This window comes from Macaca thibetana, chromosome 7 (genome assembly GCF_024542745.1).
Source record: "Macaca thibetana thibetana isolate TM-01 chromosome 7, ASM2454274v1, whole genome shotgun sequence".
In the NCBI taxonomy this organism is placed as follows: Eukaryota; Metazoa; Chordata; class Mammalia; order Primates; family Cercopithecidae; genus Macaca; species Macaca thibetana.
In genome coordinates this window covers 140,454,908-140,468,844 of record NC_065584.1, presented here as the reverse complement: position 1 = coordinate 140,468,844, position 13,937 = coordinate 140,454,908, and the positions used below count along the sequence as shown (strand labels likewise).

Here is a 13,937-nt window from a genome sequence, read left to right as displayed (position 1 = left end):
GGCCGGCAGATCACGATGTCAGGAGATCGAGACCATCCTGGCTAACACGGTGAAACCCTGTCTCTACTAAAAAATACAAAAAACTAGCCGGGCGAGGTGGCGGGCGCCTGTAGTCCCAGCTACTCCGGAGGCTGAGACAGGAGAATGGCGGAGGCTGAGGCAGGAGAATGGCGTAAACCCGGGAGGCGGAGCTTGCAGTCAGTGGAGATCGCGCCACTGCACTCCAGCCTGGGCTACAGAGCGAGACTCCCTCTCAGAAAAAAAAAAAAAAAAAAGAAAAAGAAAACAGCTCACAACCATAGCTGGACAATTATCTACTAGAGTTCCTAAGTTTGGTTTGGTCGTTTATAGTGTATTTGCAAACAGTTCTTTAGTGGAAAATTTAGGCCTTGCTCAAAAATTATTAACGAATTGCTGTCTGGTCACCTAAAACATGTTTTTATTCTATTAGTGATCAGAATGCCATGTCATCTAGTCGGGCACAACAAATGCATGCCTTTTCCTGGATTCGGAATACCCTAGAGGAACATCCGGAGACTTCACTGCCCAAACAGGAAGTCTATGATGAGTACAAGTAAGTACTATATGTAATATGGCATGCTGATATATTAAAGAGGTAAAATACTATACTTGGCCATAGTGACTTGTTTTATTATTGGTGAATATCAAGCTGGTATATGGGAATTACACTTAGAAATCTCTTAAGATTCATTTCAGCTCTAAGCTTCTGTAGTAGCATGTGTAATAAAGGACAGGATTAATGAACAAAAGGATTTCTGTAGAATTCTTCAGGATAACAGGAGGGAGGTCAGAGAGTACAAGGACAGTGGTATAGGATTGGTGAATAAAAAGATTCCTATAGAATTTTTAAGTATGATAGGAAGTGTATATCTGGGGTTAGAGAGTGGAAAGCAATAAATAAATCAATACATAAGGAAAAACTAAAACATGATTTTTCACTTGGACTTTTTAAAGGCCCTTTTCATGAATCTAAAAGTCTTCTAATTCTTCTCCATACCAAAGAATATTGTATATTATTTATCAAGGACAAGAGAGTTCAGTGACTTGCACATATTAGACACTCAAATTAGGTTGCATTCACAATTTATTTAAATCCAGGATACAAAAATATAGAGGCTGATGAGCCCTTCGGGTTAGAAAAAGGTTAATAGGTGCTAAATATAGTCTCATTTAGCATTTTTATAATTGATTTGGAAGGAGGAATTTATTCCAGCAGAGTAAATAAAACCAAATTTGGGGGCATATTGAAATGTCAAACCAACAAGCATTAATGTGTTGTACTTACAAATCTGGGGGGAAAAGTGTCAAATAAGTGCTATTGCTAACCAGTATAAGGTAATGCAAAGGAAATTGTACTTACTGAGATTATTGGTATCTATTCACAATTCTTACTACCTCACCAAAAGAAACATAATGGAGCTAGAAGAAAGTCTAGATAAAAATATCTGAAATGATCAAGAGAACAAAGTTAAACTGAAGAACTCTAGATTTATTTTCTCTTTATAAAGGTTAAAACTGAGAGTGCATGTGATCCAACTTGTTGATTCATTCAGTCTACAGCAATCCATTGAATACCTATATGCCAGACCCTGTGATAAGTTCTCAGGATACAATTGTAAACAGACACAGCCCTTGCCCTTATTAAGCATACACACACACACACACACACACACACACACACACACACACACTTAGAGTAATCATGGATTCTTCATTAAATTCAAGTTAGTTAAAATAGAACCCTCTGAAACTTCAAAGAAGCAAATTTGAATTCAGTAAAAGGTTATAGAAATCAGGTAAACTTGTATGATATGTTGAAACTCTGGATTGAAGATCAAGAGAATAGATTCTGTCATTAAACTTGTGTGATGTAGGCAACTATTTTAACCAGTCTTTGTCAGTTGGTTCATCTATAAAATGAGGCACTTGAAGATGTATGAGGTTTCTTTTTTGTTTGTTTGTTTGTTTTTTGAGACAGGGTTTAACTCTTATCACCCAGGCTGGAGTGCAATGGAACGATCACAGCTCACTGCAGGTTGAACTCCCACCCCTACCCCCCCAGGCTCAAGCAATCCTCCTGCCTCAGCCCTCTGAGTAGCTACTACTATAGGCACGCATCACCATTCCCGGCTAATTTTTGGTTTTGTTTTTTGTAGAGACGGAGTTTTACCATTGCCCAGGCTGAGGTTTCTTTTAGCTCTAAAATTCTAAAAGTTTTCTGAAGTAGGGAATATTAAAGGACTAATTATCCAAAGATGTCTTGCTGGTTTTCCAAAGGGCACATTGGGCAAATAAATGTGTGACGTTTCCATAACAGACTAATGAGGGAATACAGGGTATTCATGTAGTTTTTGAAGTGATGACTTTCCTCTGCACCACCCTTCATATTACCTTAGAGACAGCACGCTGCATTTGCGGAAGGGTGATCCTGGCCCATGAAAGCAGTCCTTATATTCCTGAAAGTTTTCTGCCTCTGGCAAGACATGGTTATGTTTTCCTATAATATTTGAATTTTTCCTTGAAATCTTTTTCATAGATTCCCATCAATTCTTATGATTTTTTTTCTAAAAATAGTTAAAGGATTTTTTAAACAAAAGAGACCCAAAACATCGCATTGTTTGGGAGTAGTGAGAACTCCAATTTTGAGCAATTAATTTACAGTTCAGTAGAGAGCAACAGAGATAAAAGAAAGTCATTTAGATAGGCTACAGTTTAAAAAGGCATTAGTAGGTAAGGGAGAGTTTTTATAATAGCATGATTAGGAAAGAAATGCCAGTGTGTTCATGGAATTGGAGAGAATTATGCTAATAATAATTAATAGAGTACTATACACAAAATATCTGAGTCTGGGCATTTTAGTTCAAAAAATTTCACTATTTCACTTATTTACTATAGTATTCCCCATAGTATTTCCACATAGTAGGCACGAATTTCATAATAAGAGTGATTAGAGTGGAACCTGATCCCTGACAGTGATAATAAAATTTGTTTTGTAACAGACCTTGTAGGTCTTCCACTGTGTTCCTATTCTCTTTTTATAGATGAAAACCTTGAAACCTAGAGAAGTTAAGTGACTCTACCAGTGTAACAAAACTAGTGAGGGGCAGATCTAAGACTAGAACTCAGATTTCATGTGTGAGTTCATAATAGGTTAAGAATTGTTAAAGTTGAGTAATATCAAATTGAGTGGGTAGAAAACATTGGACAAGTAGTTAGAAATACTGCTTATATTATTTGGCCAGGACTTCCACTTAGTGTGGATAATAAATAAGCTGCTCAGAGTATGAATTGGTTTACATATGGTTAGTATATATGGGTACAAATAATATGGTTATTGTAAGAGACATAGCATAATAACATGACATGTGCTAGGAAGAAAGAATGTTGGTGTTTCCATAGAATTATAGCATGTAGAAGCTTCAAGTTGTTCTGTTATTTGATTGTACATTGCCTAAAACCATAATTTGCCATTTAGATTTAAATAATTTGAAAGAGATTAAAAAATGTAGAAACACTACAGAAAGGCAAAATGTAGATCAAAGTATTAGAAAATAGTTAAAAGTTTTACAATTTTGTTGTCTAAAGAAAACTAAATAGAATATAACTATATATTTTAAGAACAAGAGTTTTAAATCACAGGAGAGATTTCAGTTAGACAATCATTAGGCACTCATTATCCTGTTTAGAGTGCTTAAATGAAATTTCCCGAATAAAAACCTAACATAGAATGATCAGTCTTAAACTGATTCTGTTCTCAATATTCAATGAAAGAAATGATGTTATGAATATGAAGTATCCTTTTAAGTTATTCCTGTTGTGTATGGACCCTTTTATAATTCATTTCAGTGTATTTAGATGTATTTGTGTGAAAATCCTTTAATAGTCATTAAAAGTAAAATCCCTTTGAGGAAAAAAATGAAGATGTAATCTCAGACAGTAAAGACTGGCTTCTTTTAACTGTGTTTTCACGCTAAATTAAGATAATACAAATAAAAAGCTTTAAGGAGCTTTCAGTATGGAAAGACAGTTTAATTTACAAATGATTTTGGGCTTTTTTATTTGTTGAAGCTTTTGAATTCTAATATTTATGTCTTCAGGAAAATTATTAGTGCATTGATTTTTACACTATTTTTCTAATTGTAAAATGTATATTCATCATGAAAGTTTGGGCAAATAGTTATAAATGTATAAAGAAGAAATACAGCACCTGTAATCTCACTATCTGAAAATAACCATCTGGTTTTATTTCCTTAATAGTTTTCCTAATGCCTTCTTCAATGTATACATTTTGTTATTTAACCAAATTTGGCCCCACTGTTTATGCAGTTCTTGGGTGAGAGGGTAGTTGCAAATAGTAATGCAGTGAACATCCTTGGCTGTATAATGTAAATTATCAAAATTGGGATTGCTGGCTAAATATTGTTATTTATTATTCACTAAATGCATTTCCTTCTGATATGTTTGTTCTAGCCTTTTACATGTCCATTTCTTAATGATTATAAATCTTTATATATTAAAGACATAAATATTAAAACATAAATGTTTTTTCAAGATTGCTGTTTGTTAATTTTAGTTAATTTTTAAATAAGTAGTCTGATTGGTACACTTTTGTCACAGCTTGTAACATTACTATTATGCTTAGAAAAAACTTCTCCATGCCACCAGCTGCTGAATACTCACGTATATTTTTCCTAGGTACTTTTTTATTTTATTCTTTATATATAAGCCTTGAGTCTATCTGCTATCTAATAGCATTTACTAAAATAAATCACAAAAATTATTTTTTCTAAATGGTTAACTAATTATCCCAGCTTTTTTATTGAATAATTTTTCTGTCTTAACACTAATCTATAATGTACCTTACTAAAGTCTTCTGGATTCAGTTTTCTTCCTTTATGTTCTCTGTTCTTATGGTAATACTCTACTACTTAGATATTTTAGCTATTACATGTTTAAATAGCTGACAGGACCAATATTTCCTCCTTATACGTCTTTTTCACAAGTTTTCTTGGTTTTATTTTCTGACCAGTTAATTTTTTTTTTATAGGAAGTTGCAAATCACTTTTCTGATTTTAAAAAAGGAAACTCTAAGGGGATTTTGATTCAAACAAATTAACTGAAAATTTTAGAAAAATTACAGACTAGAAATATGTTTCTTAATTTACATGTTTCTTTCATGCCCTTCAGTAATGTTTTGCCTTTTTTCCCTCAATTAAGTTTACTTTCTCATTTAACATATTCCTTGGTAATTTCTATTATTCATATTGTGGAAAATGTTTTACTATTTGTTTTGGTTTATAGGAACTTCCTAGATTTCTGTTATTTTTACGTTGTACATCTTATATTTACTGAATTTTGTTTAGTCCTTATTTTTCAGTTGTTACTTTTGACTTTTCTAGGTAGTTTATCCTGTGTATCTTCTTCATTGTCTTTACTTTGTTATTACATTTAATAGACTTTCCTTCCACTTTTGCATATAGCAGTGATAGGCATCATTTCCTCTTACAGTAAGTTCACCGATGTTAAGTATGTGTCACTTACAGTTGACCAAGACTTTTCTTTTTTTGATTAAATTGAATATTCATTAAATATTTTGGCATCCAAGTGAGATTATTTTGCAGTGCTTCTTATTTGACCTGTTGATGTGATATATTTTATAAAGATATTACTTAATATAGGCCGGGCACAGTGTCTCATGCCTGTAATCCCAACACTTTAGGAGGCCAAGCCAAGAGGATCACTTGAGGCCAGAAGTTTAAGACCAGACTGGGCAACAAAGCAAGACCATGTCTCTACAAAAAATTAGCTGGGCATGGTGGCGTTGCCCCGGTATTCCTAGCTATATGAGAGTCTGAGTTGGAGGATTGCTTGAGCTCAGGAGGTGGAGGCGGCAGTAAGCCATGATCGCACCAATGCACTCCAGCCTGGGTGACAGAGTGAGATCCTGTCTCAAAAAAAAAAAAAAGATACCTAATGCAAACTTTTATTTCTAGAATGAATGTCCTCCTCATGTCAAGATGTGTTATCTTGTAGTGTACCATTGAGCTCTGTTTTCAAGTATATTATTTAGGAACTTTGCATCTATATTCATAAATGAATTTGGTCTGTAATTTTCTTTCTTTTTATGCTATCTTTGTCAGGTTTTGATATCAGGGTTAGGCCAGCTTTGCAAAATGAATTGGAACTCTTTCCCTAATTTTCTGTGCTCTGGAACAGTTTATATAGCATGGGACTTATTTGTTCTTGAAAGTTTTAAAGAACTCAACTACAAAACCATCTAGGCCTGGAGCCTTTGTTGGAGGTAATTCTTTGACAATTTTTTGTGTTTTACACTGGTTAGGTTTTTACTTTATTCATTGATTTTGGTCATTTGTTTCTCTCATAAATTTAATATATTTTGTATTTTATATGCTTTTTGATATTTCTAGTTTTGTACATTGAATTTTCCCCTTTTTTCAAATTTCACTTAGCCTAATTTATTTTTTTGATTTTTCTTTTTTAGACAAGTAAAATCTGATATGTTTTATTTTCTTGTCTTTTTTTTTTTTTATTAGGTGCTTTTATTTTTGTTCCTTCTAGTTTTCTTGGGTTTTTTTCTTACTCTTTAAATGGAATGCTTAACTTTGTTTTCATTCTTTCACATTTAAGATAGGAACATTTATATCTATGAATTTGCCTCTCATTATAGTTTTGGCTATATTCCATTTGATATGCATATGAGTTGTTACAATTGCCATTATTTTCCAACAGTGTGGAATTATTGGTTTGCTTTTTTCTTTGACCTAAATTAGAAGTTTGTTTTCTTTTTAAATTTTTCATGTGTTTGAGGGTTTATTTCATTTTGTTTTGTTTTACACTTTCTTATTTTTAGTTTTATTAAATTGTGGTCAGAGAATGGGGCTTAGTTTCTGATATTTTTATTGAGATTTACTTTCAATCTAACGAATTATCCATTTTTAAAATACTTTGAATTCTCTTTCTATAGCTCTTTATATTCCATTGATTCCACTAAATCAACTTTTTAATATTTTTCAAATTCTGCAAAAAATTCTTTTTGTCTGTTTACTCAGTTGAAGATGAGCAATGTGTTAATCTCTCACAAAAATGTGAGAAATTCTTCATCACAGTTCCTTGCTGCATTTTTTATGAGTTTTGCTTTATAAATGTTAGGACTGTTTAACACAAAAGTTTCATGATTCTATATCCTTAATAGAGTTTCGAGAAAATTAATTTTAGCCAAATACAAGTACATTTAAGAAAATTAACTGTATTACAGGATAGAGAGTCTTCAGCTACCATTTACAAATGGCTTAGGAAAATCTTTACAAATTGTATCCTGAGAGAAGCAGCCACATGTTGTACCATGGCCAAAAAGATAAACCATAGGAAACACCATCAAAAAAATATCAAAACCAGAAATGTTCCACCCTTCTACAAAACCATGATAATGCCAGATACCTCAGCCTGAACTATGCCAAGTAGACACTGCAAGATCTTTATGAATTCCTAGTTTTAGAAATACCATTACTTTTTTTAGATCTCTTCACTTTGTATTCATTGCCATCATCACCTACCCTGGGGGACCGCTTTGTTTTCAGGGCAGTGTCCTCTCCAACTTCCTGTTATAAAAATTTTCAGACATAATAGAAATGTTGAAAGTATACTGTAAGATATCCATATTCCTAAGTGTTTCACATAGGTTCAGTAGTTTTTTTCCTATACCATTTGTAAGTAAGTTGTGGATATGATATTTCTCCTGAGAATAAGGACAATCACTTTTATAATACTTTGATTATATATAAGAAACTTAACATGAGTTCTATATAATTCATCTATTACCTGATTTGGAGTCTTTTTTTTTTTTTTTTTTTTTTTTTGAGGTGAGTCTCGCTCTTGTCACCTAGGCTAGAATACTGTGGTGTAATCTCAGCTCACTACAACCTCTGCCTCCTGGGTTCAAGTGATTCTTCTGCCTCAGCCTCCCCAGTAGCTGGGACTACAGGCATGGGCCACCACGCCTGGCTAATTTTTATATTTATTGTAGAGATGCGTTTCACCATGTTGGCCAGGCTGGTCTTGAACTCCTGACCTCAAGTGATACACCCACTTCGGCCTCCCAAAGTGTTAGGATTACAGGCGTGAGCCACTGCGCCTGGTCCTGTTTTTAACATAGGAAAAAAATAAGTTACTCTTCTGATCCATGAACATGGGGTATCTTTTTGTTTACTTAGATCTTTAATTTCTTTCAAGGATGTGTACATCTTAAACTTCTTTTGCTAAATTTATTTCTAAATATTTTTGATTGAAGTGGAATTATTTTTAATATCATTTTTTGATTAGTTGTTGCCAACATATAGAAATAAGAACGATTTTATATATTTTGCTCACCTTTATTAGCTCTAATTATAGGTTTTAGTGTATTTCTTAGGATTTTTTTTATATATTTCATCTGAAAATCGAGATAATTTTATCTCTGCCTTTCTAATCTGGATGTCTTCTCATTTATTTTCTTCTCTGATTACTGTGGCTAGAACCTTTAGCATAATGTTGAATAAAAATGGTAAGAGTGGACACCCCTTCCTTGTCTTTTGCCTGAAGAGGAAAGCTTTCAGTCTTTTGCCATTAAGTATGATATTATCTATGGGTTTTTATATATAGCCTTTGTTAGGTTAAGGAATTTCCATTTTGTTACTAGTTTGTTGGATATCTGTCAAACATTTTTTCTGCATCTATTGAGATGATTATATCAGAGGTTTTTTAAATGAACCAAATATAGTGTATTATTATTTCTGTATGTTGTACCTATCATGCATTTCTGGGGTAAATCACACTTAGTCATGACATCTAATCCATTATGTATGCAGCTGGTTTCAATTTGTCAGTTTTTTTTTTTTTTATTTATACTTTAAGTTCTAGGGTACATGTGCATAACGTGCAGGTTTGTTACATATGTATACTTGTGCCATGTTGCTGTGCTGCACCCATCAACTCGTCAGCACCCAACAACTCGTCATTTACATCAGGTATAACTCCCAATGCAATTCCTCCCCCCTCCCACCTCCCCATGATAGGCCCCGGTGTGTGATGTTCCCCTTCCCGAGTCCAAGTGATCTCATTGTTCAGTTCCCACCTATGAGTGAGAACATGCGGTGTTTGGTTTTCTGTTCTTGTGATAGTTTGCTGAGAATGATGGTTTCCAGCTGCATCCATGTCCCTACAAAGCACACAAACTCATCCTTTTTTATGGCTGCATAGTATTCCATGGTGTATATATGCCACATTTTCTTAATCCAGTCTGTCACTGATGGACATTTGGGTTGATTCCAAGTCTTTGCTATTGTGAATAGTGCCGCAATAAACATACGTGTGCATGTGTCTTTATAGCAGCATGATTTATAATCCTTTGGGTATATACCCAGTAATGGGATGGCTGGGTCACATGGTACATCTAGTTCTAGATCCTTGAGGAATCGCCATACTGTTTTCCATAATGATTGAACTAGTTTACAATCCCAACAACAGTGTAAAAGTGTTCCTATTTCTCCACATCCTCTCCAGCACCTGTTGTTTCCTGACTTTTTAATGATCGCCATTCTAACTGGTGTGAGATGGTATCTCATTGTGGTTTTGATTTGCATTTCTCTGATGGCCAGTGATGATGAGCATTTTTTCATGTGTCTGTTGGCTGTATGAATGTCTTCTTTTGAAAAATGTCTGTTCATATCCTTTGCCCACTTTTTGATGGTTTTTTTTTTCTTCTAAATTTGTTTGAGTTCTTTGTAGGTTCTGGATATTAGCCCTTTGTCAGATGAGTAGATTGCAAAAATTTTCTCCCATTCTTTAGGTTGCCTGTTCACTCTGATGGTAGTTTCTTTTGCTGTGCAGAAGCTCTTTAGTTTAATTAGATCCCATTTGTCAATTTTGGCTTTTGTTGCCGTTGCTTTTGGTGTTTTAGACATGAAGTCTTTGCCCATGCCTATGTCCTGAATGGTACTACCTAGGTTTTCCTCTAGGGTTTTTATGGTATTAGGTCTAACATTTAAGTCTCTAATCCATCTTGAATTAATTTTCGTATAAGGAGTAAGGAAAGGATCCAGTTTCAGCTTTCTACTTATGGCTAGCCAATTTTCCCAGCACCATTTATTAAATAGGGAATCCTTTCCCCATTTCTTGTTTCTCTCAGGTTTGTCAAAGATCAGATGGCTGTAGATGTGTGGTATTATTTCTGAGGACTCCGTTCTGTTCCATTGGTCTATATCTCTGTTTCGTTACCAGTACCATGCTGTTTTGGTTACTGTAGCCTTGTAGTATAGTTTGAAGTCAGGTAGCGTGATGCCTCCAGCTTTGTTCTTTTGACTTAGGATTTTCTTGGCGATGCGGGCTCTTTTTTGGTTCCATATGAACATTAAAGCAGTTTTTTCCAATTCTGTGAAGAAACTCGTTGGTAGCTTGATGGGGATGGCATTGAATCTATAAATTACCTTGGGCACTATGGCCATTTTCATGATATTGATTCTTCCTATCCATGAGCATGGTATGTTCTTCCATTTGTTTGTGTCCTCTTTTATTTCACTGAGCAGTGGTTTGTAGTTCTCCTTGAAGAGGTCCTTTACATCCCTTGTAAGTTGGATTCCTAGGAATTTTATTCTCTTTGAAGCAATTGTGAATGGAAGTTCATTCATGATTTGGCTCTCTGTTTGTCTGTTACTGGTGTATAAGAATGCTTGTGACTTTTGCACATTAATTTTGTATCCTGAGACTTTGCTAAAGTTGCTTATCAGCTTAAGGAGATTTTGGACTGAGACAATGGGGTTTTCTAAATAGACAATCATGTCATCTGCAAAGAGGGACAATTTGACTTCTTCTTTTCCTAACTGAATACCCTTGATTTCTTTCTCTTGCCTGATTGCCCTAGCCAGAACTTCCAACACTATGTTGAATAGGAGTGGTGAGAGAGGGCATCCCTGTCTTGTGCCAGTTTTCAAAGGGAATTTTTCCAGTTTTTGCCCATTCAGTATGAGATTGGCTGTGGGTTTGTCATAAATAGCTCTTATTATTTTGAGGTACGTTCCATCAGTACCGACAATTTGTCAGTCTTTTGTTAAGGATTTTTGCATCTGAGGGATATTAGCCTGTGGTTTTCATTCTCAGAATGCTTTTACCTGATTTTGGTGTCGGGATAGTGTTGGCCTTAATATAATGAGTTTAGAAGTATTCCCTTCTAAACTATGAAAGAGTTTATGAAAGATTGATTACAGTTCACCAGCTAAACCATCTTGGTCTGGGCTTTTCTTTGTAGGTACTTTTTAAGTTACTAATTCAATCTCTGTTACTGGTCAGGTTATCTATTTCCTTTTGAGTCTATTTTAATAGTTTGTGTTCTAGAATTTGTCTCTTTCACGTATATTATCCAATTTGTTGTCATACAGTTTTTCATAGTATTCCCTAATAGTACGTTTTGTCCAAAGTCAGTAGTAATACCTCCTTTTTCATTCCTGATTTTAGTTATTTGAGTCTTCTTTTTTTTTTTTTTTTTAAGTTGGACAGCTGAGCTAAACGTTTGTTAGGTTTTTTTTTTGTTTTTTTCTTTTTATACTTTAAGTTCTAGGGTACATGTGCATAACGTGCAGGTTTGTTACATATGTATACATGTGCCATGTTGGTGTGTTGCACCCATCAACTCGTCAGCACCCATCAACTCGTCATTTACATCAGGTATAACTCCCAATGCAATCCTTCCCCCCTCCCACCTCCCCATGATAGGCCCCGGTGTGTGATGTTCCCCTTCCCGAGTCCAAGTGATCTCATTGTTCAGTTCCCACCTATGAGTGAGAACATGCGGTGTTTGGTTTTCTGTTCTTGCGATAGTTTGCTGAGAATGATGGTTTCCAGCTGCATCCATGTCCCTACAAAGGACACAAACTCATCCTTTTTTATGGCTGCATAGTATTCCATGGTGTATATGTGCCACATTTTCTTAATTCAGTCTGTCACTGATGGACATTTGGGTTGATTCCAAGTCTTTGCTAATGTGAATCGTGCCGCAATAAACATACGTGTGTATGTGTCTTTATAGCAGCATGATTTATAATCCTTTGGGTATATACCCAGTAATGGGATGGCTGGTTCATATGGTACTTCTAGTTCTAGATCCTTGAGGAATCGCCATACTGTTTTCCATAATGGTTGAACTAGTTTACAATCCCAACGACAGTGTAAAAGTGTTCCTATTTCTCCACATCCTCTCCAGCACCTGTTGTTTCCTGACTTTTTAATGATCGCCATTCTAACTGGTGTGAGATGGTATCTCATTGTGGTTTTGATTTGCATTTCTCTGATGGCCAGTGATGATGCGCATTTTTTTAATGTGTCTGTTGGCTGTATGAATGTCTTCTTTTGAGAAATGACTATTCATATCCTTTGCCCACTTTTGGATGGGGTTGTTTGTTTTTTTCTTGTAAATTTGTTTGAGTTCTTTGTAGGTTCTGGATATTAGCCCTTTGTCAGATGAGTAGATTGCAAAAATTTTCTCCCATTCTGTAGGTTGCCTGTTCACTCTGATGGTAGTTTCTTTTGCTGTGCAGAAGCTCTTTAGTTCAATTAGATCCCATTTGTCAATTTTGGCTTTTGTTGCTGTTGCTTTTGGTGTTTTAGACATGAAGTCCTTGCCCATGCCTATGTCCTGAATGGTATTACCTAGGTTTTCTTCTAGGGTTTTTATGGTATTAGGTCTAACATTTAAGTCTCTAATCCATCTTGAATTAATTTTCGTATAAGGAGTAAGGAAAGGATCCAGTTTCAGCTTTCTACTTATGGCTAGCCAATTATCCCAGCACCATTTATTAAATAGGGAATCCTTTCCCCATTTCTTGTTTTTCTCAGGTTTGTCAAAGATCAGATGGCTGTAGATGTGTGGTATTATTTCTGAGGACTCTGTTCTGTTCCATTGGTCTACATCTCTGTTTTGGTACCAGTACCATGCTGTTTTGGTTACTGTAACCTTGTGGTATAGTTTGAAGTCAGGTAGCGTGATGCCTCCAGCTTTGTTTTTTTGACTTAGGATTGTCTTGGAGATGCAGGCTCTTTTTTGGTTCCATATGAACTTTAAAGCAGTTTTTTCCAATTCTGTGAAGAAACTCGTTGGTAGCTTGATGGGGATGGCATTGAATCTATAAATTACCTTGGGCACTATGGCCATTTTCACGATATTGATTCTCCCTATCCATGAGCATGGTATGTTCTTCCATTTGTTTGTGTCCTCTTTTATTTCACTGAGCAGTGGTTTGTAGTTCTCCTTGAAGAGGTCCTTTACATCCCTTGTAAGTTGGATTCCTAGGTATTTTATTCTCTTTGAAGCAATTGTGAATGGAAGTTCATTCATGATTTGGCTCTCTGTTTGTCTGTTACTGGTATATAAGAATGCTTGTGATTTTTGCACATTAATTTTGTATCCTGAGACTTTGCTGAAGTTGCTTATCAGCTTAAGGAGCTTTTGGGCTGAGACAATGGGGTTTTCTAAATATACAATCATGTCATGTGCAAACAGGAACAATTTGGCTTCTTCTTTTCCTAACTGAATACCCTTGATTTCTTTCTCTTGCCTGTTTGCCCTAGCCAGAACTTCCAACGCTATGTTGAATAGGAGTGGTGAGAGAGGGCATCCCTGTCTTGTGCCAGTTTTCAAAGGGAATTTTTCCAGTTTTTGCCCATTCAGTATGATATCGGCTGTGGGTTTGTCTTAAAAAAGCTCTTATTATTTTGAGGTATGTTCCATCAATACCGAATTTATTGAGAGTTTTTAGCATGAAGGTCTGTTGAATTTTGTCAAAGGCCTTTTCTGCATCTATTGAGATAATCATGTGGTTTTTGTCTTTGGTTCTGTTTATATGCTGGATTCCGTTTATTGATTTGCGTAT

General features: G+C 35.1%; 1 protein-coding gene across 2 annotated transcripts in view; it reads left to right on the top strand.

Annotated features, from left to right (window-relative positions):
- RFX7 (regulatory factor X7) overlaps window positions 1-13,937 on the top strand; it is a 159,199-nt gene that overhangs the window by 107,739 nt on the left and 37,523 nt on the right. For both annotated transcript variants that reach the window (XM_050796774.1, XM_050796773.1), the window contains one exon: window positions 452-574. In XM_050796774.1, coding sequence (XP_050652731.1) covers window positions 452-574 — 123 coding nt within the window. The remainder of the gene's footprint in view (window positions 1-451; window positions 575-13,937) is intronic.